Consider the following 26697-nt stretch of genomic DNA (forward strand, 5'->3'; position numbering starts at 1 on the left):
CTTTCTGCGAACACAAATCCTAACTGGAAAATTTTTTGCAAATAACTATTTTGCCTCATTCACACTTTATTTAAACACAAAAATATAAAAAATGGGGGGGGGGGGAGCTTTATTTATTTATTTTGCAACAGCATATTGTTTACACTTATTTTTCACTAACTGAAGTACTGAATGCAGGGTTGGGTTTTGGATTGTCCAAAACTGGTTTAGGACAGGACAAGTGGTTTTTACCGTCCAAAACTGTCTAAAACTGTCCAAAAGTGTCTGAAACTGTCTTAAACTGTCCAACACAATGCTAAAGCTAAAGGGTCATAATCTAATCAATTAGTATTTACAGCAATATTCATGAAGCAAAAATATATTTATTAATGAGATTTAATTAATGAGTATTTGATAATATTTTTCTCCAAAATGTTCATTTAAAAAATATTTTTCTTAAAGAAATTGCCCATAACTATTACATAAAATCTTCCTTATGTAACAGTTGCTAGAGTTATGAAAGGAAATTCACAACACTACCAAGACAATTAATTTCAAATCCATTTATAACTCAAAGGAATGTTGTTAAATGTGCAATAATTAGGTGGTTAAAAAAATAATAATAATTGTAATGTTTTTTTAAAATAAATTTTACATGATGTTTTGACAAAAATTACTTTTTAAATAATAGATTTAAAAACAATAAATCGATGATTAAACTCTCCTGCATACAAATGAAGAATTTAATGTCTATGTGTCTAGATTAAAATCAGCTGCATAAATAAGTTACATATTTATTTATTTTTGAATGTTTACATTGAATAAACATATTAAAGTGAATAGTGAAAAAAATAATTTTGACACAATTTTTTCTGTTTTTGATATTTTCTTACAAAATATAGTTTCTCAAAAAATAGTTTTGGACAACTTTCGGATACAAGGGTTTTGAATAGGATGGTAAAAACCTTTCCAACCCTGCTTTTATTTGCACATATGCATAAACATAGGGAAATTCGGTTACTATTATCAAAAAAAAAAATAGTAATAATAAATAATAGTAATAATAATAATAAACTAATGCATACTAATTGAAAATTTAATCAAGAATTCAACTTCAATGTAACTAGATTAAAATGAGCTGCATAAATAAATTGAATGTTCTCCATTGAATAAATGTTTAATATAAAGCATTACTTTGATACATTTTATTTTGTTTTTGGTGTTTTCTCACAGAATATAATTTTTCTAAAAATATAGTTTTGGATATTTTTGGACACAAGGGTTTTGGACAGGATGGTAAAAACCAGGGTTTTTACCGTGGTTTTTACAATAGTGTCCAAAACCTTGCCAACCCTGACTGAATGTATCTAAGTCTGCTCATTTCTTTTGCATTGAAAAAAGCATTTCTTGTAACGCTAAAATAAGTGTCTGCAGTAATGTGCAATTTGCTTTTTCACGTTATTTCAAACTTTACCAAGGGAATAAGTTATTCAAAGACAAACAAAACCAGTGTTCGTCTTCCTAGTTCCTAGCCCGATGCTCTAACCACCTTAGCTGTACAGTCTCACTCCCGTTGGGAGCTATACATTAAAGAAATGTTTAACAAAAACAGAATAAACCGATTTTTTTTTAAATAAATGTATTTTCTGTTTATTTTTTGCCAAATGCAATAAAAAAAAATCTTTAAAATAATGCCTTACATGTAAAGTTAGACGACTTATTGACAAAATTATGACTATATCGCAAAAAGAAAAAAAAAAAACCTTTGAGATTATATATAAATGGTAACTGCTTAAACTATTATTTTTTGCTTAATATAAATCACATGATCATTATAATTATTTTCATTTTACAGTGAAAAAGTTTATGTAGATCTGATAAAACATGAGCTACCTGCTTTTTACTTGAAAATTTTATGAAGATATTTGATTTCGTACACAAATCAACAAAACTACTTACTTGTTTGAAAGTAAATATTTCTGCAAAAATAAATACGTATTTTTTGCATATTATCTGTTAAAAACGTTTTAAATTAGTGCTCCCCCCCCCCTCTCTCTCTACGTCAACGCATTGGAACTCAATTTACAGCGGGAGAGATCGTTCCGTCTCTTTTGCTATCCATGCTGTGTAAAATAAAAAACTGTGTACAGTCATAGTAGGAGCGGACTCGACTAGACTTGCAACCGTTTAGTCCTTTGTCTTTTAAGTAATTAGCGTACTATAATCGCGATTTCAAGAAGAAATAATTATTTTTCAGATTATTTTGGATAAGATGTGGAAGAAGCAGAAATAAAATGTGGGGTTTTTGAAATTTTTTTCTTTTTTTTTAAATTTTTATTAACGTTGGTAATGAAAAAAATTTCTGCAGAGCCAAAAAAAATTTTTGAATGCCGTTTGTGCGTTCGTCTATATTATGCAAGACTGGAAATGACCTTATGGATGAAAAGACATCAGACAAAAGCTTTTGTCGGATATCTGTTCATCCATAAACTCATTTCTTTTGCATTGAAAAAGTCATTCCTTGATACGCCGAAACACATATCTGCAGCAATCTGCAATTGTGCTTTTTGACGTTATTTTGAACCTTACTTTTCAGTGCAAAGGTAATCATTTATCTTATTCTCTTGGGTTGATCTTGATCCTAATTTCCAAGAACATATAATCTTAACTCACTGCAGGATTCAGAACAACAGTCATACTGTTGCATTAAAATCAGAAAAGGAAACGTTTATTTTAGCAAGGTAAATTGCAGTGTCACGAATAATATTTCTTCTTTTTTTTCAACATTTCATAAAACTTAAGAGTAAGGTATTATTTTTCACAGCCAGCAGCAACAAATAAAAAACTTATTAGCTGCGTTCACAACACAGTTTTCTACCTCGTAAATAACAGCTCCAGCTTCGAAAACAACCAGTTGAAAAATTTCCCATTTACATGTAAAAAGAGGTTTTCCATTGTACCGGAGAAAGCGGTTTTTACCCAGCATCCCTGACGGCTATACCCAGCAAGTAGACGAACTTGCATTCTTGCTAAAAACTCCACTTTCACTCCAGAAGGAAGTAGAAGGAGAAAAATTCCACATAAACCCCCACAAATAACCGGCATAAGGTGCAAAAGTAGGTTTTTTCCAGGGTCGAAAGTGTCCATGGAAATGTGCCTATTGTGACTGTTTTTCAAAAAAATACTATTAATCAGGGTTGGTAAAAAAACCGTTTTTTTTGTTTTTTTGGTTTAAACCGGGTTTTTTTGGCTTAAATACTATTTGCGAAAAAAACAATTAATTTTCGGAAGGTAATTAAGGTTCCATGTAATTAACAGTTATTCAATAGTCACATTACACCTAATTTCTTGATTAATTAAAGAGATTAGAACAAAATCTTGTAACTAAATCAGGGGTCTGGCCAGAGGATATTTGGGTCCGTTAACGGACCCTTCACAAAAATCCGATCAACCAAAACGGACCTTTCACAAAATCCCGATCAAACAAAACGGACCTTTCACAAAATCCCGATCAAATAAAACGGACCCTTCACAAAATTCTAATAAACAAGATCGGATCTTTCACAAATTGTTTATTGAAAGAGCAAATCTGAAAGCAAAATAACGCATATTTCTGTGTATAAACCGATAATTTTTGGAACCTTTTTTGAAGTCAAATTAGAGGGATCAGCTTATACAAAATCGGCTAATTTTGAAAGAAAAAAATCGGCACTCTTGCGATGCTCCTGCAAGCGATAAATAATTGCTACTGCCAAATAAATATAATGGTTGTTTGTTTTATCACAGCTAATTAGCAGCGGTGTTGTTGTAAACTTTTCTGAAAAGGCATTGGTAAGCACTTTTCTCCCCCCCCCCGCTCATGATTTAATAAACAATAATAATATATATCTGCAAAATGAACTTAGAACTGCAAAAGGATAGTAAGGGTGGGGAAAAAATATGATCGCTTCAGATAGGGTTACCAACTTCAAAATTATCACCACTTAGCGTCTGGCGTTGAACCTTTATAATGACTTGATTAGAAAATATTCTCATCATTTTACTAGCTTGTCAATATTTGCGTTTTTACGGTGCAGTGCGATGTTTAATTGTTATTTTGGGAGAAAATTATATGGGTTTTGATTTTTGGATGCTAACAAGGATGATTAACTTTAAATAAACTCTTTTAATTACCGTTTTTTCCCCCTTAGATGTCTACATTTTGAAAAATGCAATCTTTTAACATCCGATATCAGAGTCATATTTTGTTATTTTTTCGAGCTAACTTCGCTTTATTAGGATGCAAATAAATGAAAAGTCTCTTTGTTTCTGTTAGAACTCTCAGTTCAAGTTTTTAAAGCAAAATTCCATTTTCTGCTATGAGTCAAAAATTAAAATGCTGAATAGATGGTTTATTTTATTTTATTTATTTATTTTTTTTGCTTCAACTGTGTCCACAGATGTTAATGAAATGTTTATCATAGGACTCTAAAATGCAATTTCAAAATAATTTTATCAAAAATATTTCTTTTACAAGTCGTTTTTATACTTTTGATGCCTTCACTTTGAGGATTGCGATCTCTTTGCATCCGCTATCGGAATCCGATTTTTCGAATTTTTGATGTTTATTACGCTTTGTTAAGAGGTAAACAATTAAAATAACTTTTTATTTTTGTTAAAATCATGGAATTTATAAGTTTTAAACGAAATTCTGTGCTTTTTAAGAGTGTCTTGGGTCACAAAGTTAAATGCTGAACCCTATTCTGAATTTTATTTATTTATTTTTTTGTTACAATTATTTTAAATACTGGACAGAAATATTTGTAGTATAATTTAACAAAATGTAGAATGGTAGATAAATATTGATACTTGAGAGAGCGATGCCCCCCCCCCCCGCCAAATATCAGAAAAACACTCCAAAATGATATTCTCGACATAGAAGAGGAAAACATTCAACTTTAAGTTCAATTGATGCAGTTTGTGCCATCTGTAAATTATAAAATTTCGTTTTAACAAAAAAAAATTTTTTTTTTGTTTTGCGAAATTAATTATTTTTCACAAAATTTATTCATTTTTCACAAAATTATTTAATTTTTCACAAAAAACGGACCCTGTAAAAAATCCTGGACAGACCCCTGTAAATTAAATAATTAAAATAGCTTTCTGCGGGGAAATATTGATTGAAATGTTTGACTTGATTAACATATTAGTATGCATGTATATATAGACCCTTTATGATACAAAATACTGGCTTCATTTTTGATTTCATCAAATGAAAGCCAGATTAGGTCTTTTTTTCTACCAGAATTAGACATTCTTTTTAAAACAATATGAGTAAGTAACTTTTGTAAACTGCACAGGTTAGCTAAGGCAAAGCAAATACCAAAATCCCAATTCCAATGAACAAAAGGGGGGAAAAAACTAAGAATTATCTGCACCCAGTAGTCATAAAGCAGCATAGGAGTATAGCCAATCAAAATCTTTTGAGCACACAGAATCCAAAAAAAAAAAAAAAAAAACACCAATGAAGAGTGTAGTTTATATGTAAAGATTTATATATTTCTCAATCAATTTTTACACATACATTTGCATTTTGTTCTGGGAATTTAAAAATTTATCTTTTAATCTTCCCACATTATAATATAAGGAACTATTATGTATCATAATATGAAGTATAAACTTTTTTTTTTTTAAATTTGATTCGAAAAATATTATCTGTGTTCACCTGCAGAACAAATCTTTATTTTTAGGTGCAAATAGTGATGTGGATCAGGTAAATACCCAGCGGGTAGGTAAATATTTTTTGGGTATTTACCCGGGTATTTACCCAAGGCCTGGGTAAATATCCAAAAACTGGGTATTTTACAAAAATTGCAAAAAAGTGAATGGGATTTTTAAAAAAAATCTAAATGTGAAATAATTGGTAAAACTGATAGATACATATATGTATTACACAGTTTATAATATTTTTTTATTGAAAGACTTGATGAAATCATGAAAGAAACATATGGTGAACCAAAGAATCTTTCTTTTCAATGTCATAATTGGAGAAGTATAAGTAATTCATTATGAACTTCAGGATAACAAAATCACAATCTAGGTTAGTCATATCCAAAATGAAAAAAAAGGAAGCATGAGGGATGTTTGGAAGAATAAACTGAGAAGTTATTAAGACTATCGTGTTATTTATTTTATTGATATTTAAGTGATAACATGGAAAATATAGAAACAGTTTTCACATTAATAAGCAAAAAAAAGCAAAATATTCTTTTCTGTTGCCTTGCTCATTTGCATTTGCTCCCCTGTAGGGTGGGAAGGTAAATATTTTTTTGGGTATTTTTCCGAAGGCAGGGTAAATCCCCTAATAATTGCGCATTTTGCAAAAAAATTTTAGGTGGTATTAAAAGGTGACTATTTTCTTTTTTAAACATAAATCCTAAAATAAAAGATTAAAAATTTTAAATGTTTATGTATATTATGTGTGTGTGTGTATATATATGTGTGTGTATGTGATACAGAATACACCTGAACAATTGAACTAAGTTTGGAGGAAATTTCTGCATAAGATATAAGTAAATAAATAGTAATAATAAATTGAGCGACATTTCGTTACATTTTGATGTCATGCAGGGACATATTACTGCGTTATAAAAGACTAGGACCTTAAAAAATTGATGTTTGCTTTTTTTGTAACCAGTTAATCTTTTTACTTTTTGTAGAATGGCTTTTTATATCTGAAATTTGGCTATCGACATTGATCAGGCATATCCAACACATTTAATGTGAATATCATATTAGATTGCTAAGCTGTTTCACACAATAATTCTTTAAATATGTGATCAAAATACAATTTTTGGGCAAAAATTTATTGTTTTGTATATTGTTGGTTGTATACAGAAAAGTATTTTAGTTGAATATAAATTTTTGAAATAAATACCTGGGTATTTACCCATTTTGGGTATTTACCCGGGTATATAACCTGGGTATTTACCCCTAAAAATAAATACCCGGGTATTTTACATCACTAGGTGCAAACAATTAAGTTAGACTGTTAATTACCTTACAAGTCAAAGATAAAATTCCAGGAAAGTGCAAATAAATGGGCAAAAATGTCACACCCCTGCAACAGGAGTGAGCAATATAATGGATTGCATCTACAATAAAAGATTCAATCCTTAGTAAATCTTAACTAATCATGCAAATTAAGCATAATGATGGAAGTTGACTGAAACCTGCTTTATGGCACATATATGAAATAAAAAATATGTTAATATTTTTTTTCGATTAAAGCTTGTAATACATTTTAAAGAAGCAACTTTGCAATTTTAGTATTTATCTCTGCAACTTAGCATAAATGGAATTTTACATTTTTCAATATGTGTGGGGAAATCAATGTAAACCTGTAAAATGTTTTTTTTTCTTTTTTTTTTTGGGCTTTTTTTTAAAACCATTTTTTTAAAAAAAACCAATTGGTTTAAACCAAACAACCCTGCTATTAATAATAAAAAATAGGAATTTTGAATCATTGCTCTCAAGTGTGAATGCTTTGCAGGTGTCAGCTAGTACTAATATTACTAAACTAAAATGTTTTAAAAATATTATAATAACTTAATTATTGAAAAATTCATTACAGAAGAGTGTCGAATACCCACTCTGCAACTAATCAAATTTAGCAAAAATATCATTTTTATGACTGAGCACTTGGGTGGTGCGGCTTAAAAAAAAGAGTTTGTTCTAATGTGCTGATTAATTTTAGGTTACTTCTTTTTTTTTCTTGGTATGCTACTTTTTATTTAAAAAAAACTAGCAAGGAAAAAAATTAATTTAAAAAAATAATTTAAAAAAAATCAATATTTTTTCACTGATAGAAAGGATACATACTTTTTCAAAAAAAAAAAAAGGTAAAATATCATTAAATTATTTCTAGTGAAGAAATGATTGAAAGATTATTTATCTTGTTACCTTTGAAAAAAAAATAACATACAATAAAATGAACGTTAAGATCTGAATTGAATGATGTCAAATGTATAAATATGTATGTGACGTCTATTTTTATATATTTCTTTTCTAGAGAAAAGTAACATGGTTCATTCCAGATGTTTTTTTCAACATTATTATATATTATCAGGAGTGCAAAATTGCAAAATATGCCCAAACTAGGGTCAGGAGAAATTTTTGCAAAAAAAAAAAAAAAATGTTTCAAAAAGCAATTTTTTCCAGTCAAATTTTGACATTGAGCAATGGGGAATCCAGGATTTTGTTCTGGGGGCGGCTGAGGCAGTGGCGCACCCAGAAAGTCGTTTTAGGGGGGTGGGCTTACTTGTTTATACAAATATTTATATATTGTCGCCTCAGAACAACAGTAAGACATCTAATCCCAGAAATAATACTAATATATCTTACTGTTGCTGTGAGGCGATGATATATATTTCAAATTATACATTCAAAAAAGGAAGGAAGGGGGAATGAAAACCCTGTAGGAAAAATGTAAAATATTGAACCTCAGGGGGTTCTACCCTGGAAAATTTCCGAAATTACGCTTGAAAAACGCAATAAAAAATTTTTTTTGGTTATCTTAAAGGAAGGGAAGGTTTATACACTCACCAGAAAGTTTTTGAAATTAAGGCCTTAAAAACGTTATTATCATGGTCTGCTTACTGAAAAGTCCAGCATTTGCTTACGTTAAAAAAAGTAACGGGTCCCAAGAAATGTCTCTTGATCGATTTACCACCTTCACTCAATGTTTCAAAATCGAAGTTCCAAAAAGGAAGTTGTATACAACCTGATGATATTTAAAAAAAAAAAGGAATTTAGGCTCATGAAATTAGCAAAATTAAAATTCAAAAAACGCAACTTTGGTCGTTTTTTTTTTTCTCTTCAGATATTAGAGGGATGAGATTCGAGATCATCCTCAATGTTGTTAGATAGCGGAAATCAGGGCTCTTCTTCAGGAAATCGCTTAAAAATTAGGGCCCTGAAAACAAAATTCGGAACTATCTATAATGGTTTTGGAGGGGGGCGGGGTATGCTTTGGAGGCACAGCTCTCTTATTTTCAGATAAAGTAGAAAAGAGAAAAACTGAAGAAGACGGGAATGAACTAACAGGAGACATAAAGGAGCAGAATTAGATGATCAATAGTCATCAACTGTTAAGTTTTTAATTCAACAATTTCTTTTTCAAAGAATTATGGGTTTTCCTAACTTTTTTTTCATATTAAAATAACTTTTTTCCCCTAAGAAACGTTCTTTGTTCTTCTTTTCTGCAAGAAAGATCTTTTAAGACAATTCAACTCAGCATTCTGTTGTGACAACGGGCACTGTGGGCCCCCCTCTGATTGCATCACAGGACTAAGGTGATTCTTGTTTAGGGTACAAAAAAGAATTGCGCATGGCAATATGCCGGTCGCAAGGGCATATGCAAAATTTTAAAAAGGGGGGGGGGGGGCAGATATTTTCCCTATGGTTTAGCAGGATATTTTCTCCATGGAAACTGATTTCAGTACAGATTAGTTATCAAAATTTGACATTTTTGATAACTTATTCATTAATGGTTGGTGAAAAAATGTTTTTACATTTTTCCAGAGAAAAAGTATGGTCAGACGGGGCAATTATGGGTCAAAATACCATAACATTTTAATATTTTCTTAAGTATAAAGGATAAAACGATTTAATTTGGCAGGGAGTAAGCTTACACAATTTAGAAATTATTCAAATAATCCCTTTACCTAAAATTACATTATTTTTTACTTTATTTAAATTAATGAGTGACCAGGAATTTCCCCAGATCGGGGCAATTATGGGTCATTCATGGGGCAAATATGGGTCACCCCTCCCCTTTTTTTTAAAGTAATCCATGTTAAAAGTGATTAATTGTTCTAAATTATCATTTCTTAGTAACAAAAAGTTTTATGTTTAAGAAATAACACATTATAATTGAAATAAATTTGAAGTTACTCTTACTCAGACTTAGATAAAATGAAAAGCTTTCTGCGAACACAAATCTTAACTGGAAAATTTTCTGCAAATAATTATTTTGCCTAACTCACTCTTGAATAAAAAATTAAATTTATATTTAAATATGAAAAAAGAAAAAAAAATGCTTTAAATCATTTTTTTTTTACAATAACATATAGTTTGCTTATTTTTCACCAACTGAAGAAAACTGCCAAAACCATTATTTTTTTTACACATGTGCTTTAAAAGGCTTTTGGAGAAAGGCTTTAACTTAAATAAACTCTGGGATTTTCTTAAAAATTCCCTTACATTTTTTTATTTTTTTTAAATCAACGTTAGCAGTTCGAAAAAAAATTTCTGCGAACTCCGTTCGCGCGTTCGTCTATATTATGCAAGATTGCTCTTACTAGTCAACTACAATTGGCTATTGCACTTTGCCAATCACACTCAAAGCCTACACTCCAATGAAGAAATTTCTTTAATAGTTGTATGCTTCCTTCATCATTCATGTTTCTATCAACCGCAAGGATTTTCATTTCAATTTCAATTAACTAGACTGAAAAAAATGAACTTATTTCAAATTACTTCTAGAAATGTCTCGCTTGAACTAACTAAAATTTCGACACCTTGTTCCAGAAAAATTCATTTCTGCTTTTTCTTTGTCCAAAATTTAAGTTACTTTCCTGTTGTAGAAATGTTACTATCAACATATACAACAAAGTATATCTGATTTTCAAGTACAGAATGAATTTGGTTATAGCACCATCTTTTGAAATTTTTAAAACAGGATTGTTTTTGCAAATTCTTTCCTCTTTTTTGTTGTTGTCATAAACAATTCCAAAATAAGCTCATTTTGCATTTAAGTGCTGTCTATATTAGCTGGTTGAGGTACTTTTATTTCTTTGCAAGCAGAGTTTTTCTCATTTTGACTACATTTGTAAATTCGATTTCTCTTGCAGTTAAGGGATAGACAAGCGAGTTTGATTTGTTATAACTATCGAATTTGTCTCCTTGTTTGGTACTTAAATGATTTGTATTAACTTGTTGCTTATTTTAGTTCTTGAAGTGTGCCATAATTGCATGCTGACATAGTTTATCTGCAAAGCTGAAATTGATTTGCTAGCCAAAAGGGCAGCAATTGAAGATGAGAAAATATCTATAATGCTGCACTTAGAGCATTAAAATTTCTTTTTAAGAGAGAGTTTGGCACAGAAAAGGATAAGTTGAAGTTAATACTTATATTATTCACGCAGAAATAAACAAGAAAAACATCTAAAATATCAGAAAATGTACTGACTCAGAATTATTCTAACTTTTTTTTTAAAAGAAGAAAAAAATGTATGTAGGTATGAAAAGCTTAGATTGTTTGATATTAAAAAACAGCACCAACAAAATTATTCCTTCAACAGTGTATTCACAGACACGAATCTTGAAAAAAAATTATGATTTTTTTAGGCAACCTTTTTTGGAAGATGTTTTTATAGAAGTGTGTGAAAATTCTTTTTTCTCTCTTATTTACTTTACTGTTGCATTGTTTTTGACCTTAGTATAGGAAAATTGAATGTATAAGGATGACTTAGCATAATTTAGTTTTTTTGCAAAAGCATTTTTTAACAGTAAAAATTTGATGACCATTATTTACCCCAGAAAGAGTGGGACCCATAATTCCCCCGTGTGACCCTACAAAAAGCAAGGAAGTTCTCATTTCCACAGGGGGAGGAGGGGAGGACTTGAGCCCCCACTTGCCGCCCTATATGGGCACTCATGAGGGAGAAATAAGAACAAATAACTATAAATTATATAAAATTTTAGTTATGACTATATTTTACATTAAGATGATAAAACATTTTAGTTAATGAATGAGCAAGATCATTATGATATTTAAACGACAATAAAACTGGTTTGATGAAAAATCGCTGTTTTTGAAATAGAACAAAAATTGAAGGATAATACAATGATGAATGAAATGAATGATTCATAACCATTTTGTAAATACAAACGAAATACAAAGCGAAACTCACCGAAGTATTTTGTATGCTTTGGGGCAGATAGTATATTTTTCGGCAGTATTATTTAACTGTGAGGAGAGAAAGGTAAAAAGAAGAATGATACAGTTTTCAGTCAAATTGGGTACGTCCACCGTTACTCTTGTGACCATCAGAGAAAATTTGTGTGGTTATTTCCAATTATTATGTCACATTATACATTTAGGTTAAAATTCAGGATTATTTCAGAAAGTCATGTGTGTTTTGCTTAAAAAAACATATTTGAATTATAATTTAAGAAATTTTGCTTCCCTTGGGAGAAGATTAAACATTTGTTACTCTTGTGACCAATGGAAAAGGCAAATTTCAAATTTTAAGTTTGAGCTACAAGTCCTGTGAATTGTACAGGAATAATAGATTGAAATTCAGAGATTTACCAAAGGTATTATTGCTCTTGAAAAGGATAGTAGCAAAAAAGTTATCTGATTACAAGTTAACATATTGTACTTGTTTTTGTAAAAAACAGAGTGTTACTCTTGTGACGTTACTCTTGTGACAATTTGTCCAAAATAGTATTTCTGGACAAATGTAACATTTGATACACTTTTAAGACACTAAATTGATACTTTGATACATTTATTTTCATATAATAGAACTTTTAAACATTTATTACATTTTAAGGCATGGAAAATTTAATAAATAATAAAACAATTATATTCTATAAAATCCTCGAGAGTTGATTAAGGTGGGAGCATCAGCGTTAGCTATAATTTGGTTTTTTTTTTACCAAATACTGTGCTCATCAGGCTCAAACTTGAAAACTCCTTTTATTTTTGTTGGGACCAAACACTTAACCTGGTATTCTTCATTCATAACAGCAGTTATCATGCCATAAAAACATGCACCATCATATGTTAAAGATACCCATTGACCACATTGCAGCTTCTCATTCTTTGCTTCTGAGCTAAGTAAAACCTCACTGTCATCATCAGTATTGTCACTTTTTTCATCAATGTTTTCGGTATTAAATCTATATTTTATGAATGAGTGATGTTGCGGATAGGGCTTGTAGTGGATTGCATCGCGCCTTGCTTCAACAAAATGTATTTTTTGCGTGCCTTTCACACTTTTTACTTTTTCCCATTGAGGTGACACACGTTCTTTGGGTGTTTCGATTTCTTCGTTTGAAATGTGGATAACATTGACTTTTGTTTTTCCATCAACGATTTTTGTGAAGTCTGCAGCATTTCGTACAATTCCTTTTTTAGCACGTACTTCACCCCAAACGTATCTTTTAACAACAGCACCAATTCCATCAACAGCTCCTTTTCCATGCGCTGTTGAAAAGAATGTCCAACTAAGTTTGTTCAAATTGTAATCTGATTTAATCAAAGACATGTTAGAAAAATTGTATTTTTGTTTGAATTGTGCTGCACAAGCATCAGAAAAAATGCTTACATTTTTTACAGATGCGTTTCCTTTAAGGTAGTCTTCTAAAATTTTGCGAAGAAATGCATTTACATAAAATCTATCATGTGTTATGTTATCAGAAACAATAGCATACGATTTCACTTGGCCACTTTCACACCATATGACTGCTGTAAAAACAGTAACTTGCGGATTTGACCAGTGTGCAGACTGGATCTCATCTTGATAAAGGCAGGTATAGTTTTCTGCAAAATCTACTTGCAACACAATACTTTCAGTATTTGTGTTGCTCTTTGCATACTGAAAATATGCCTGAGTTGAGGATTGAGTGAATAAATGAAGCAGAAAAGGGTACAATTGCTTTCTCAAATCATGTAAAGCATTAATGATGGTTTCAGTTACTTTTATCTTCTCAAAACGTCCTGCAATGCTTTTCCACTGAAAATAACTAATACGTTGTTCTTCATTTTGGATATCTACTTCTTCAAAAAGTATTTTTATATTATCTTCGCAAATCACACATTCAGAGTTCATACACTCAAATGAAGATGTATCACAACAAATAAAATCTATTAAATCCTTAGGTGATCCTACATTAAAGGTGGGTAATACTTCTGCTATTGCTTTGTAAATTTCTTCGAAATTTTCATGGTATCGACAAATACAGATGTTCTGGGGAATGCCTCTATATGGTTTTACAAAACTAGGTCTCATTGCTACAAATGATGATTTCCCAATCTTAATGTCAGGAAATGTGTCTTTAAATATTTGGAAAGCTTCCCTTATTGTGAATAATAAATACCGCCTAGGATTTATGGCATTGTTTTGATTCTTCTTACGCCGTACTAATGCAGCTTTAGCTGAAGGATCAACTCTACTTATATCATCTCGAAGATAAAAATCGGTTACTAATTTATGCGTTGTGCTAGTTAAACAAACATTAGCTTTAGGAACTGGGGTGGTTTTTAGAATTACACCAGATTTTTGAGCTAAATTTGTAATGATAGAAAGCTTCTTAGTAGGCGATCTTGGAAGTTTTCTTTCTATACGCTTCATCATTCTCCTTAAAGCTTGCGGAGTTAAAGATTTCTTTGTTTCATTACCATGTCTGACTTTTGCTAATTCTCTACTTTTTCTTTTCCTAAGCTTCGCCTTTTCTCTTGCCAAAGCCTTTTCAGATTCTGATATCAATCCTTTCACTTTATCATAATATGTTTTGTTTTGCTTCTTTCTCATCTTCAAATATTCTTTTCCATTTTTGTGCCTTTGCCTCCATAATTTCTGACGCTCTGCAGCATTTTTTCTCTTATTTTGAGCTATTTCCTCCATTGCAAACAGACTTCTTGTTGAAACCAAAATGAAATTTTAAGTAATGGTAACACTAAGAAGAAAGCAAACACCATGTGCATATTAAACTAAAAATGAATAAGTTGAGCTGTTTCACTAAACCTTATATATTTCATACATTCCAAATAAAACACAATTAGAAAGTATATGAAAATATATACTAATAGCATAATTAAAAGTATAATGTGTTTGAAGAATTGATCCACTGATGAAGTATAATTAAGAATTAATCACCTTGATTAAGTGTCTAATTAAATACTTCAGAATTATTCTGATCAGAAAGATAACTACTCAACTTGAAGGATTGTTGTTTATTTTTATTTTGATCTTATTTATTTGATTTCATTTTAGTATTACTTAGAATTAGAAGTCAACCTACTGAGAACAAAATGTTACTCTTGTGACAGTAAAATGTTACTCTTGTGACATCACCCCAGAGCTTAATCTATGGATTAAAAAAATGAAATATTTAGTGTAAAATGTGTCTGATATTAACAAATCAGAAAATATGAAGTTTGAAGTGAAAATTTTAAAAAGTTTTTTCAAAATTAAAGCTTTGATATGTTTTTGTTACTCTTGTGACATGCATGTATTGACTACTAATTAAGCACTTGAAATTAGCTATTAATTAATAATAAAAATGTTTTAACTACATACATATGATAAATAAGATTATACTCTATTAAATTAAATGCAAAGTATCTATTTTTTTGAAAAAAGGGAGATCCTTAGTCAGTTTTACAAAATCAACATTTTAAGCCTTAGTGGAAATAAAATTGAGTGATCTTAATTCCCATTAAATTTTCATTGTATATTTATCTATGTGGAAATTTAAGTTACATTTTCAGTAACATCAATTTCTGAGGATTAAAATGGTGTATAACACTTGAGGTTTCATGAAAAAAAAAATTTGTGAAAAAAGGTTCAATTGCTGTGGACGTACCCATATATAATAAGTAGGTATATGGTAGCACATGTTAAAATAACTTCAAACTTTAAAAATAATTGAAATATTTTCAAGATGCAAAAAGACTGAAATCTGCTGCAATTTTCGGCGCAGCACGTGCCTCGTTGAACATGCAATGTGGAAAGCTTCCAAAAAATTAATTTTTACTAACAGAGTTATTAACTGGAAACATTCTTATTCCCTGACATTGGTGGAAAGGCTTGGCTAGAAAGGGGCGCAATCTATTGAGAAAAAAATGAAACTTTTTGATGATCGACTGAAAAAACGGGAGAAAATTGTAAAAACTGGAAATCGGGAGATGGAAGTTAAAAACGGGAGTCTCCCGTAAAAACAGTAGAGTTGGCGAGTATGCTAATATTACAAAGAGAGCGGGCGGATTTTTGTGTGTTTATTTGTTCTAGATAATCTCCGGAACCACTGCAACTATTTCAAAAATTCTAACTCTATATGAAAAGTGCTTTTTTACTGAGTAACATAGGATATAATTTGAAAAAATCTGATAAATAGTTCTTTTTTAATTGCAATCTAGGCCCAAATTTCACATAAATTCCCGAACATCGGAGTGAAAAATTACTTGCACATAGGGTATTATATATCGTTGAAAAGGGTAGAATTTTCGGCGTTTTAAACGATTATTTTCAATGCTCTAACGTAATTACTGCGGGAGTAATTTGCGTTTTTAGCTCTAACTTTTTTAGGCTTAGCTGAAATTTAGGTGCTACTTTCTTAATTAAATCTATCAATAAAAAGTGAAGGAATTGTCCCAGTTTTCTTTTTGACACCATTGGAAAAAGCGACATTTTTTACTCCAGATCTCTATTGATCTCAAGGTTGAACTTAGCTTTTATCTTCAAAGGAAAAGTTACAAGCGTTTTTAAATCAAATTCAAAAAATGTCATTTTGATTCAGGTTGTCAAACATTTTATTTTCACGTTTCCATGGTTATGCTTTTTGAATCCATTGTTTCTTTCCTTATTTTGCATTTAATTTCTTAAACTTATTTTATTTCTTGTTTCCAGGGTTACGCTTTTAAAATTTCTTAAAAGTATTTTAATATCTGTCTTCATTGTATGGAAGGGTAATTTTGCAAGGTTTTTTTTATTTAAGCCTGATTGTTGAATATATGTCACTTGACACAATTTTTATTTTCAAGGTAGACCGAGCAAAGCCGGGCAACGCAGCTCTTAATATATAAAGATTTAAAAGCTATTGTTAATGTGATTTCATACTTTTTTGTTTGTTTGGCGAAACATTTATTATTGCCAAAGAAAAGCGTCCACTTCACTCGCAAAAGGGCTGGGTTCCGGTAGCATGGTCACTTTGTGCTGAGCAGTTCAGTCTAGGATTATTGTTTTAAAGCAACCGTAAATGTAATTCATTGTTTTAGCGATTTGTTTTGAAAGAAAAGAAACTTTTGATTTGTTTTTATCCGAGTGAAATGTACGATATTTTCTTCTTTTTTACCGACAATGGTTTTTTAATGTTCCACTGGATTTTTTTATTTTCGTTAGACGGATGGATTATGATAGCGTGGTTGCTGGACGAGTTTGGCGATAAACAATATAGTTGGGGAACAAATTTACATTCGAAAGATATTACTTGATGTCTTTTTTTTTGGTTTTTTTGGCAAAATATTTTAAATTGCAGTAAAAACCACTTCACTCGCTAAATAGCTTTAAAGCAACTGTAAATTTAATTTAATGATTTGACAAAAAATTTTAAATTCCAAAGAAATTTTAATCATTTTGATTTTTTTAAAGGTGTGTATGGGCAGTTCTCAAAAGGTGGGAACAAAAAAGTTAACTTTGAGCAATTTCAAAAATTTTCGAATTTGACATCAATTTTGATTTTATTCTATAGTATGCATACCTAGAACACAATATATGAACATGAAAAGACAGCAGGTATTTGTAAAAATTGTTAATTAGCAAATTAAATCAGCAATCTGTAGGTAACAGATTTTGGACATTGCTTTCCTGTAGGTAACGGATTTTGGACATCATCATAACGTAAGTTTCATCATTTTTGACAATTGTTAATCTGATTTTTAACTTTTCCAATGAAAATTTTATTTATTACTTTTTAAATTTTGCAATTTAATAATAAAGAGGATATTAATGAAATACTTGAATGGCTATACATGCTGCTCCTTACATTTAATAAAGTTTTGGAATGATTTTGAAGAAATTGATGCAAAGTTAAAAAAAAGCTTCAAATTAAAAATAATACAATTGTAAAAAGTGACATCAGTTTTAATAATGAATATTTTTTCTAATGTCATAAGAATTAAAATGATGTCTAAAAAAAATATTGAAGAAAGAAATTCGTATTTCTATTTGGAGATCGTTAAATTATGTTTCCAAAAGAAAGAAGAGAAAAAGAATTCTAAAATAATAAAAGCGGAAAAAAAAAAATTGCTAGCGCAGGTGATAAAGTCGCCAAAAGTGGTACAGCTGACGATAAACTACATTTGTCAGACTGGAATTCCCCTCTGGTAACCTTTAGCGTATCGTATGCTGTGTTGTCGCCAATGTCGCCAGCGGAAGTTTGCTTGGCGATGTTAGCGCAAAATGGCTTTCGTTCGATCATAGAAAGCCATGTTACTACTGTAATTTATGCATTGTTTAATGTGTAACGTATTAATTATGCAAAATACCAATGGATTAAAAAAGATAACATTATAATAACCTTTTTTATTGAGGTTAGAAGACAGTGGATCATCAAAAATTATGAATAAACGGACAGAATTATCGGCATCAAGATCGTAACGCCATTTGGACATCTCACATGTATGTTTAAGAAAAATCATTTTTCTTCTAAGATACTGCATAAAAGCTTATGAAAACACTTTTAAACAATTAAAAATTGATTCTGAGGATCGATAAATACCTTTAAAACAAAAACATCATATACTTAGTTCTCAAATAATAGCATTTTAAAGATCGCAACTTTTGGACATACATCAAATTTCAAAGTTACGTTTTTTTTAAATCGTTTACAAAGTAAATAATCTATCTTTATTTTTGTTATCTGTGTAAAATATTAACAAAAAGTTATTCAGTGTAAGATTCATACCTTTAATTTTTTTTTTTGAAACGTATGGAAATAATTAAAAAAAAATTTTTTTAATGGTACATTTGCTCAGTTAACGTTTTGGTATGTCCAAAATTGTGCCTTTTAGCAAAGAAAATATTTTTTAAGGGCATTTGAAGAGCATTTTTTCCATAATTTATGTCAATTCTTGTCTCTATACAGTATTATAGTTTAACTCAAAAATTTTTGAGTTAATTAAAATGAAAGTTATTTGGTGTTGAAGCTTCAAAGTTGAGGTCTGTGTTTGTTCCCACCTTTTGAGAACTGCCAGTATGCATTTTATACAAAGAAAAATGATCATTTCACATAAGATGGGGAGGGGGGCATCAATTTTTTTTTATTCAACGGACTTCCATTAAATTTTTAGCACAGGCATCGTTGTGAGAGTACTGCTAGTATACTTTTTATGATAAGCTCAATTCTTCAAATTGAAACTATCTTTTCCACTCATAAATCCAAACAGGTTGTCTGTTTCTCAGCCATTTGTATATCTGTCTTAAGCAATCATTGTGAGAAGAGATTATGCTCTTTTATGGTAAGTTTGATGTACGGCGAAATGAATAATAGAAAGAAACTTCTTCACTAACAGAAGTGAAGGAATAGTTAGAGTTCAGTACCAAGCCCTTTCTTTGTTCCCGACTATTGTCAAAGCCGCCAAAAGATAAGTTTAAACCGGGGGGGGGGGGGGGGCATTTTTGCTTCAGCATAAAATTTGGAAAAATAAAGTACTGCACAAACCTTCAGGGAAAACCAGGTGCCTGATGATCATAATACGTATGTCATTAGCCAATATTTCCATTTCTGCTTACTACACTGAATTTCCTATGGCTCCTTCCAAATGTTAAAACTGTTATTAGTGTGCATTTGACAAAGTAACTCCACTGTTAGTTTGATTTAGCTCCAATTTTTTCTGCTAGTGCTACTGCTGTTAAAAAAAAAAAAAAAAAAAAAAAATGGGAGCCTAGATTTGCAGCTAACATTGAGCAAAGATATCTTCCTTGGTTTTTAAGAAATTAGAAACTTATTAAATTAATATTTCGCTTTTTGACCAGTTACTCCCGTTAATTTTCATATATAAATTCTAGTAAGAAATTTGCAATTGATATTTAATTTAGGAGTATCAAACATATACGTTGCATAATGTATGGGATTGTTAATATGCTCTGAATATTCTTTATAAATGGTGCAAAATCAGGAAATTTTTGTTTGCTGAAAGTGCATCATAGTCATGAGAAGCATGCACAACGTGCACAATGTACGCTACATAATTCAATGTATGGCCAAACTTCTCAACACCTTTTAATTTTTATTAAATTCTGATTTTAGCTGTTTTTCCTTTTTTGTAGTCTGTCTGGAAATTACATGAATGAAAAAAATTGCAAAATTTTAATTTTAAAAACTAATTAATCTCTGAGAAAAGAAAATGTTTTCCCTTGAAACTGCACTAATTCTCATTTTCAAATACCGTTCTATATTTTTTAATCGATTCAAATTGCAACCCTAGTAACTTCATGTCATGCAATTACTAACTACTCATATACAACATTTAGAATAACATCTGCATTGCTTTCACTACTTTCCGTAGAATCATAATTGAACACATTGCCACAAAGCTTCTTCAAATTTTTCGCAATGCTTCTTCACTGACAGCTCCCATTGATGCTGAAAGTGACGCGAGTACATTTCGACACGAAAAAAGTTAAATCATTTACTTGTTCAAAACGTTATTTAAACTGCGATTTCTAAAGTTAAATTTCAATGGTAATTCATTTTGAAATCGATACGAGACCAGCATTTGATTACGTCCAAATATAATGAACGCACCCAAACAACCTAAGAAACAAAGGAAGCTGTATAAAATATTTCAATAAATCAAAGAAAAGAATTGCAAATTTTGATGGAAAATGGTTTGAGAAAAACGAAAGAAGAAAAAAATAAATATAAAATTGTGACATGTATAACAACTGATTGAAAAAATGTGTGCACAACAAAACTACAAAATAAACAAATTCATCAACATACCTTCGATCATAAGTCATCAGTTAACGCTTGCGACATGAGGTAAATAAATAACATCAGACTGAAATTTGAGGCGACAATGCTTTACTTTTTAATCACAAATGAACTCGCGTAACGTAAGAATTAGTTTACAAAAAACTTAAAAGGAAAATCTCAGCAAAAATACAACTTTTTGCTTTTTCCGAGAATTGTTGAGAAATTCCAAGGCCAAGGCCCTTCTAGTGACGTCAGAAGGAAGGTATAGTGAAAGTTTTCCTATGCCCATAAATGTTTACGAAAGAGACAAGATGTGATTTTCAACTTACAGTAAAGATCAGTTTGAATAAATATTCTGTAAATAGTCTTTTAAAAACCTTTAGTTTTCATCAGGTAGCTCGATTATAACGTTCTTGGTTAGTTACCAGTTACTCTATTCGAACATACCCCATGACAACTCTTAGATTGGGTCCCACTTAACTTTGACTGTGTTTTACTTTAAATTACTCTGCAGAATTTTTGTATATTTAGTAAATATTAAAAATTTGCCGAGCAGACGGAGACCAGAGAGGCACTAGTCTGATATAGGTCAGTCAAAAAGTGACAATCATGGCTAGTTTTTTTGGAGAAGTATCGGAGCTTTCTTCTCGAGCTGTTGACGATGAAGAAGTTGACAATCAACCAAAATTCGCAATTCAACTGGAAACACTAGATACTTCTAAGGCATGTAGTAATATTCCCTGCAAAGCTGGCATATTTGCTGTTGGAGATTCGCCTTCGGCTTTTGTGAAATCGTACCTTTTACCGGAGAATGCGACTGCCATTGCAAAAGTAAAATGTTTGAGGACACAAAACGACGATAGTTCGGAATTTTATAATGGTATAAAAAATTCACTTTCATCTGATGCGAGATCCATTGCAGCTATATATCTCATTGACGCAGACCATTTATTTTTCGACATTTCTTCAAACACTCCAGAAGAATTATCAACAATTCTATGTAATATGCTGCACAACCATTTCTGTTGTGATCTTGGTATTATATTAACTTCTGTCCATGCTTCGGCATTTAAATCTGAGAAGGCTATTTCAAAATTGCAGCCCCGATTTTTGAAAACGCTGACAACCTCCTCGTTTGCTTCAAATTATGCTTGCAACATTCCAAAATTGCAAGTTCCCAATTTCTTATCTAAATTTCCTGCAGCCCTTCTCACAAAATTTGAAATAAGAAAAAAACCAGCACTGTGTATCATCAGTTATGTCGATACAAATGTTGTAGATTTTATGAATTCAGAGTTTTATAAAGCTCTGTTCGATATTCCTGTCTTTTCCAACCTACAAGTGAATGCTAATGGGAACTCTAGATTGTTTGAACTTTGCCGAGAAGCTCATTGCAAAGCACCAAATTTATATACTTAGATATGTTGGTAAAATAATGCAAATATGTAATGGTCATACCTTTTCTGTTTCACCAAGAACTAAAAAATGAAAATCAATTCAGTTTTCTTTAACTGAGTTACCTTGTCTTTATTTATTTATTTTTTTACATCTATGAGAAAAATTATAAAAGATGTGCAAAAGTATTCTGTTGCATTGAAATGTTATCAAGATTAAAAAATTATTAAATACTGTATTTATTCCTTGTTTTTATTCAGGGGTCTGGCCAGAGGATATTTGGGTCCGTTAACGGACCCTTCACAAAAATCCGATCAACCAAAACGGACCTTTCACAAAAATCCGATCAACCAAAACGGACCTCTCACAAAATTCCGATCAAACAAAACGGACCTTTCACAAAATTCCGATCAAACAAAACGGACCTTTCACAAAATCCCGATCAAACAAAACGGACCCTTCACAAAATTCTGATAAACAAGATCGGATCTGTCAAATTGTTTATTGAAAGAGCAAATCTGAAAGCAAAATAACGCATATTTCTGTGCATAAACCGATAATTTTTGGAACCTTTTTTTAAGTCAAATTAGAGGGATCAGCTTATACAAAATCGGCTAATTTTGAAAAAAAAAAAAAAATCGGCACTCTTGGAATGCTCCTGCAAGCGATAAATAATGGCTACTGCCAAATAAATATAAGGGTTCTTTGTTTTATCACAGCTAATTAGCAGCGGTGTTTTTGTAAACTTTTCTGAAAAGGCATTGGTAAGCACTTTTCTCCCCTCATGATTCAATAAACAATAATAATATATATATAATATATATCTGCGAAATGAACTTAGAACTGCAAAGGGATAGTAAGGGTGAGGAAAAAATATGATCGCTTCAGATAGTGTTACCAACTTCAAAATTATCACCACTTAGCGTCTGGCGTTGAACCTTTATAATGACTTGATTAGAAAATATTCTCATCATTTTGCCAGCTTGTCAATATTTGCGTTTTTACGGTGCGATGTTTAATTGTTATTTTGGGAGAAAATTATATGGGTTTTGATTTTTCGATGCTAACAAGGATGATTAACTTTAAATAAACTCTTTTAATTACCGTTTTTTTCTCTTTAGATGTCTACATTTTGAAAAATGCAATCTTTTAACATCCGATATGAGAATCACATTTTGTTCTTTTTTCAAGCTAACTTCGCTTTATTAGGATTCAAATAAATGAAAAGTCTCTTTATTTCTGTTAGAACTCTCATTTCAAGTTTTTAAAGCAAAATTCCATTTTCTGTTAGGAGTCAAAACTTAAAATGCTAAATAGATGGTTTATTTTATTTTATTTTTTGGGTCAACTGTGTCCACAGATATTAATATGTTTATTATAGGACTCTAAAATGCAATTTTAAAATACTTTTATCAAAATATATTTCTTTTACAAGCTGTTTTTATACTTTTGATGCCTTCACTTTGAGAATTGCGATCTCTTTGCATCGGCTATGGGAATCCGATTTTTCGAATTTTTAATGATTATTACGCTTTGTTAAGAGGTAAACAATTGAAATATCTTTTTATTTTTGTTAAAATCACGGAATTTAGAAGTTTTAAACCAAATTCTGTGCTTTTTAAGAGTGTCTTGGATCAAAAAGTTGAATGCTGAACCCTATTTTGAATTTTATTTTATTTATTTATATTTTTGTTACAATTATTTTAAGTACTGTACAGAAATATATGTAGTATAATTTAACATAATGTAGAATGGTAGATAAATATTGATACTTGAAAGATCGATGCCCCCCCCCCCCCGCCAAATATCAGAAAAAAAATCCAGAATGATTTTCTCGACGTAGAAGAGGAAAACACTCAACTTGAAGTTTAATTGATGCAGTTTGTGCCATCTCTAAATTCTAAAATTTCGTTTTAACAAAAAAAAAATTTTTTTTTTTTTTTTTGCAAAATTTTTTGATTTTTCACAAAATTAAAAAATTAATTCATTTTTCACAAAATTATTTGATTTTTCACAAAAAACGGACCCTGTGCAAAATCCTGGACAGACCCCTGTTATTAAAAAAACGCAAATGACTCCTTGTTCTCACTTGATCATTTTGAGTATCTGTCTTTTGATTTTTAGAGCGACTTGACCTGTGTGCCAATGATTGCAAAAAAAGAAAATTTCAAATTTATGATATCGAAATTCAAATTCTTTGATTTATATATATATATACTTATTTACTTTTTTTGTGTTGTCTGATAATATTTTTTCAGGCATGCTAACCACCTTGTCACAGGTGTCATCACTTGGTCTTAAATTTTTCTCAGCCAGGGCGAATCTTGTTCAGTAGCCACCCTTACAATTTTTCCTTGAACGTTTAATATCAAATTTCAATGGCGGGGGGGGGGGGGGGGGAGAAAAGCAGAAGTAGAGTGAATTTGCCATCCCCGCTTCTTTACCATGAGATCCGGCACTGACAGAGGAAAACCCATATCACAGTCATCTGTAGTACTTACTGTAGAAACAACCAAGATCTTTACAAGATCTGTTTACCAGTATGGATCATAAAAATGTAAAACATTTTAATGTTAGTATTTTTATTTTCAAAATTTATTTATTTTGAATTTGTCTGATTTTAGTACAAATATGGAAATACATCATCAGTTGGAGAAACTGGGTAACAGAAACTAGAAAGATTTTTTTTTCTCTTATGATTTGTTTTAAACTACAGTTCATACACATATTAAGTTATAAATATTTTTTTTTTTTTTTTTGAAATTAAATTTTTCTTTTACTATTTTCTAAATTTTAATAAGCTAGTCTTATCTTTTCATGTCTTTTTAGCAAGACTCCCGAAAGCTTCATGATTAAAGATAGTAATTTCCGAGGTGCTTAAAAAGCATCAAATTAATACCTCTTTGAAGAAAACATTGCTATTATTGCAAATCAAAATTAGTGCTGTACCAGAAGAGTACTTCGTTACTGTCCTTCAGCATGTAAAAATCAAGAGTTGAAAAAGATTAAAATAAAAATGAAAATATGTTGTCACAACAGACCAACCCCCCCCCCCCCGGTACAGACCCCTAAACCAAGTCTTAGAGATCATGTCACACTAAAAGGTCAAAAGCACTCCTACTCGCATCCAACCATTTGAGGCTTTGGAGTTCTGAAATCCTAATGATCAGCAGCTTCTTTCCCAGTTTTTTATAATAGAACTCTTATTTATTGGAACTTTCTAAAAAAGATGGCTCACAAAACTTTTTCCCTTTTGACAGTTTATCAATGTACTTAAAATTTTGCATGTGGAAATAAGCAGCATTGGTATCTTTTTGTTCAGCCGTTCGTTAATTCCAATTTTAATATTATTTGGCAGCAAAAAGAAAAAAAAAAGTGGGAGAAGGATGAAAGTTTGTTGTAATATTTTTTTTTCCCATAAATACGTATAATATGTGCTTCATAAAAAAATTGCATACATTTTTTACACATATACAGTAAAACCTGTAAAGTTAACTACCTGCAGGGCTCCCAACACATTTTAGCTTCAGAAAAGGGTAAAAGAGGACCATTTTCAATCAAAAAGGAGACTAAAGAGGACCAGTTAGGATCAAAAAGAGGACCACTCATAGTTAAACCCATGAAGTACCAAAAGGCAAATTAGTTGCCAGCTGCTAAATTCGTGAAGATAATTCGTTAATTAACTATAATAATGAGAGATGCAATTCTTTTATCACCAGTGAAACTGATTTTTTTATCCATTAATAAGAGTGCACAACATTGGGGGGGGGGGGGAGGGCACTTAGTTCAGCACTTAAGGCAGCCTCTTTAGAACTAAATAGGCATGATGATAGATTTTGACTTGAACCAGGGATGCTGGTAGTCTCATGAAGGATAGGTGAAGTTGCACTTCATCTTTATTTAGTTAAAAATTATTTTTATGTTTTTCTGTCTTTTAATGCTTCTTAATATAGCGTTATCATACACCAAACAAACAAAAAAACTTTATTCTCTTGTTTTCCCCAGTCTCTAATTTTGTTCCCATCTTCATCAGTTTCATCTAACTATTTGCTGAGAAATTTGCACTTCCCCATGACTCACACCGAAACCTAATACGTATTGTTTTGATTTTCAACAAAGCTACAACTGAGTTTATAATAAAATGATTTTATATTTGAATTTTAAATTTAATCTCTTTATCACACGGTTCATATCCTTTAGAGGGAAAAAAAATTTAAGCACTTTTCAAGAGTAAAAAAATGTTCTTCAAGGTACTACCCTAAATTCGCACTATAAATATTACATGCAGATTTCATTTAATGCTAACATATAAATAAAAGAAAGTAATATAAAAAGTATACGAAAACAAACTGCTTTTTTTTTACAAGAGACACTTTAATAAAAGGTTTACTGTATGGAAAGCTTTCCTAAAAATGTCTGAAATGCTTAATCACAAAGAGAAGCAGATCACATGAGGCTTAGTTTTACAATTTTCATATTCAAAGTATATTTTCAAGAATCATAAAACTTAGATTTAAAAAAAAAAAAAAAAAAAACTCCATGATTGCAAGACTATGAGTGCTTTGAACTTTTATG

General features: G+C 30.6%; 2 protein-coding genes across 2 annotated transcripts in view; one reads left to right on the top strand and one right to left on the bottom strand.

Annotated features, from left to right (window-relative positions):
* Window positions 1–20919, bottom strand: part of LOC129226409 (signal transducer and activator of transcription 5B-like) — a 112172-nt gene extending 91253 nt beyond the window's left edge. The window contains exon 1 of the mRNA XM_054861008.1: window positions 20755–20919. The gene's annotated coding sequence lies outside the window, so the exon portion shown is untranslated. The remainder of the gene's footprint in view (window positions 1–20754) is intronic.
* A 337-nt stretch (window positions 20920–21256) lies between these two features.
* On the top strand, window positions 21257–22370 carry LOC129226431 (proteasome assembly chaperone 1-like). The gene has a single exon (XM_054861033.1). It carries the CDS (start codon window positions 21337–21339, stop codon window positions 22144–22146), a length of 810 nt encoding a protein of 269 aa, XP_054717008.1. The 5' UTR covers window positions 21257–21336; the 3' UTR covers window positions 22147–22370.
* The last annotated feature ends 4327 nt before the right edge of the window (window positions 22371–26697 follow it).

This window comes from Uloborus diversus, chromosome 7 (assembly GCF_026930045.1).
Source record: "Uloborus diversus isolate 005 chromosome 7, Udiv.v.3.1, whole genome shotgun sequence".
Classification (NCBI taxonomy): domain Eukaryota; kingdom Metazoa; phylum Arthropoda; class Arachnida; order Araneae; family Uloboridae; genus Uloborus; species Uloborus diversus.

Bases quoted from the DNA above. Each gene is read 5' to 3' on its own strand.
- LOC129226431 (XM_054861033.1), top strand. From the start codon at position 21,337: ATGGCTAGTTTTTTTGGAGAAGTATCGGAGCTTTCTTCTCGAGCTGTT.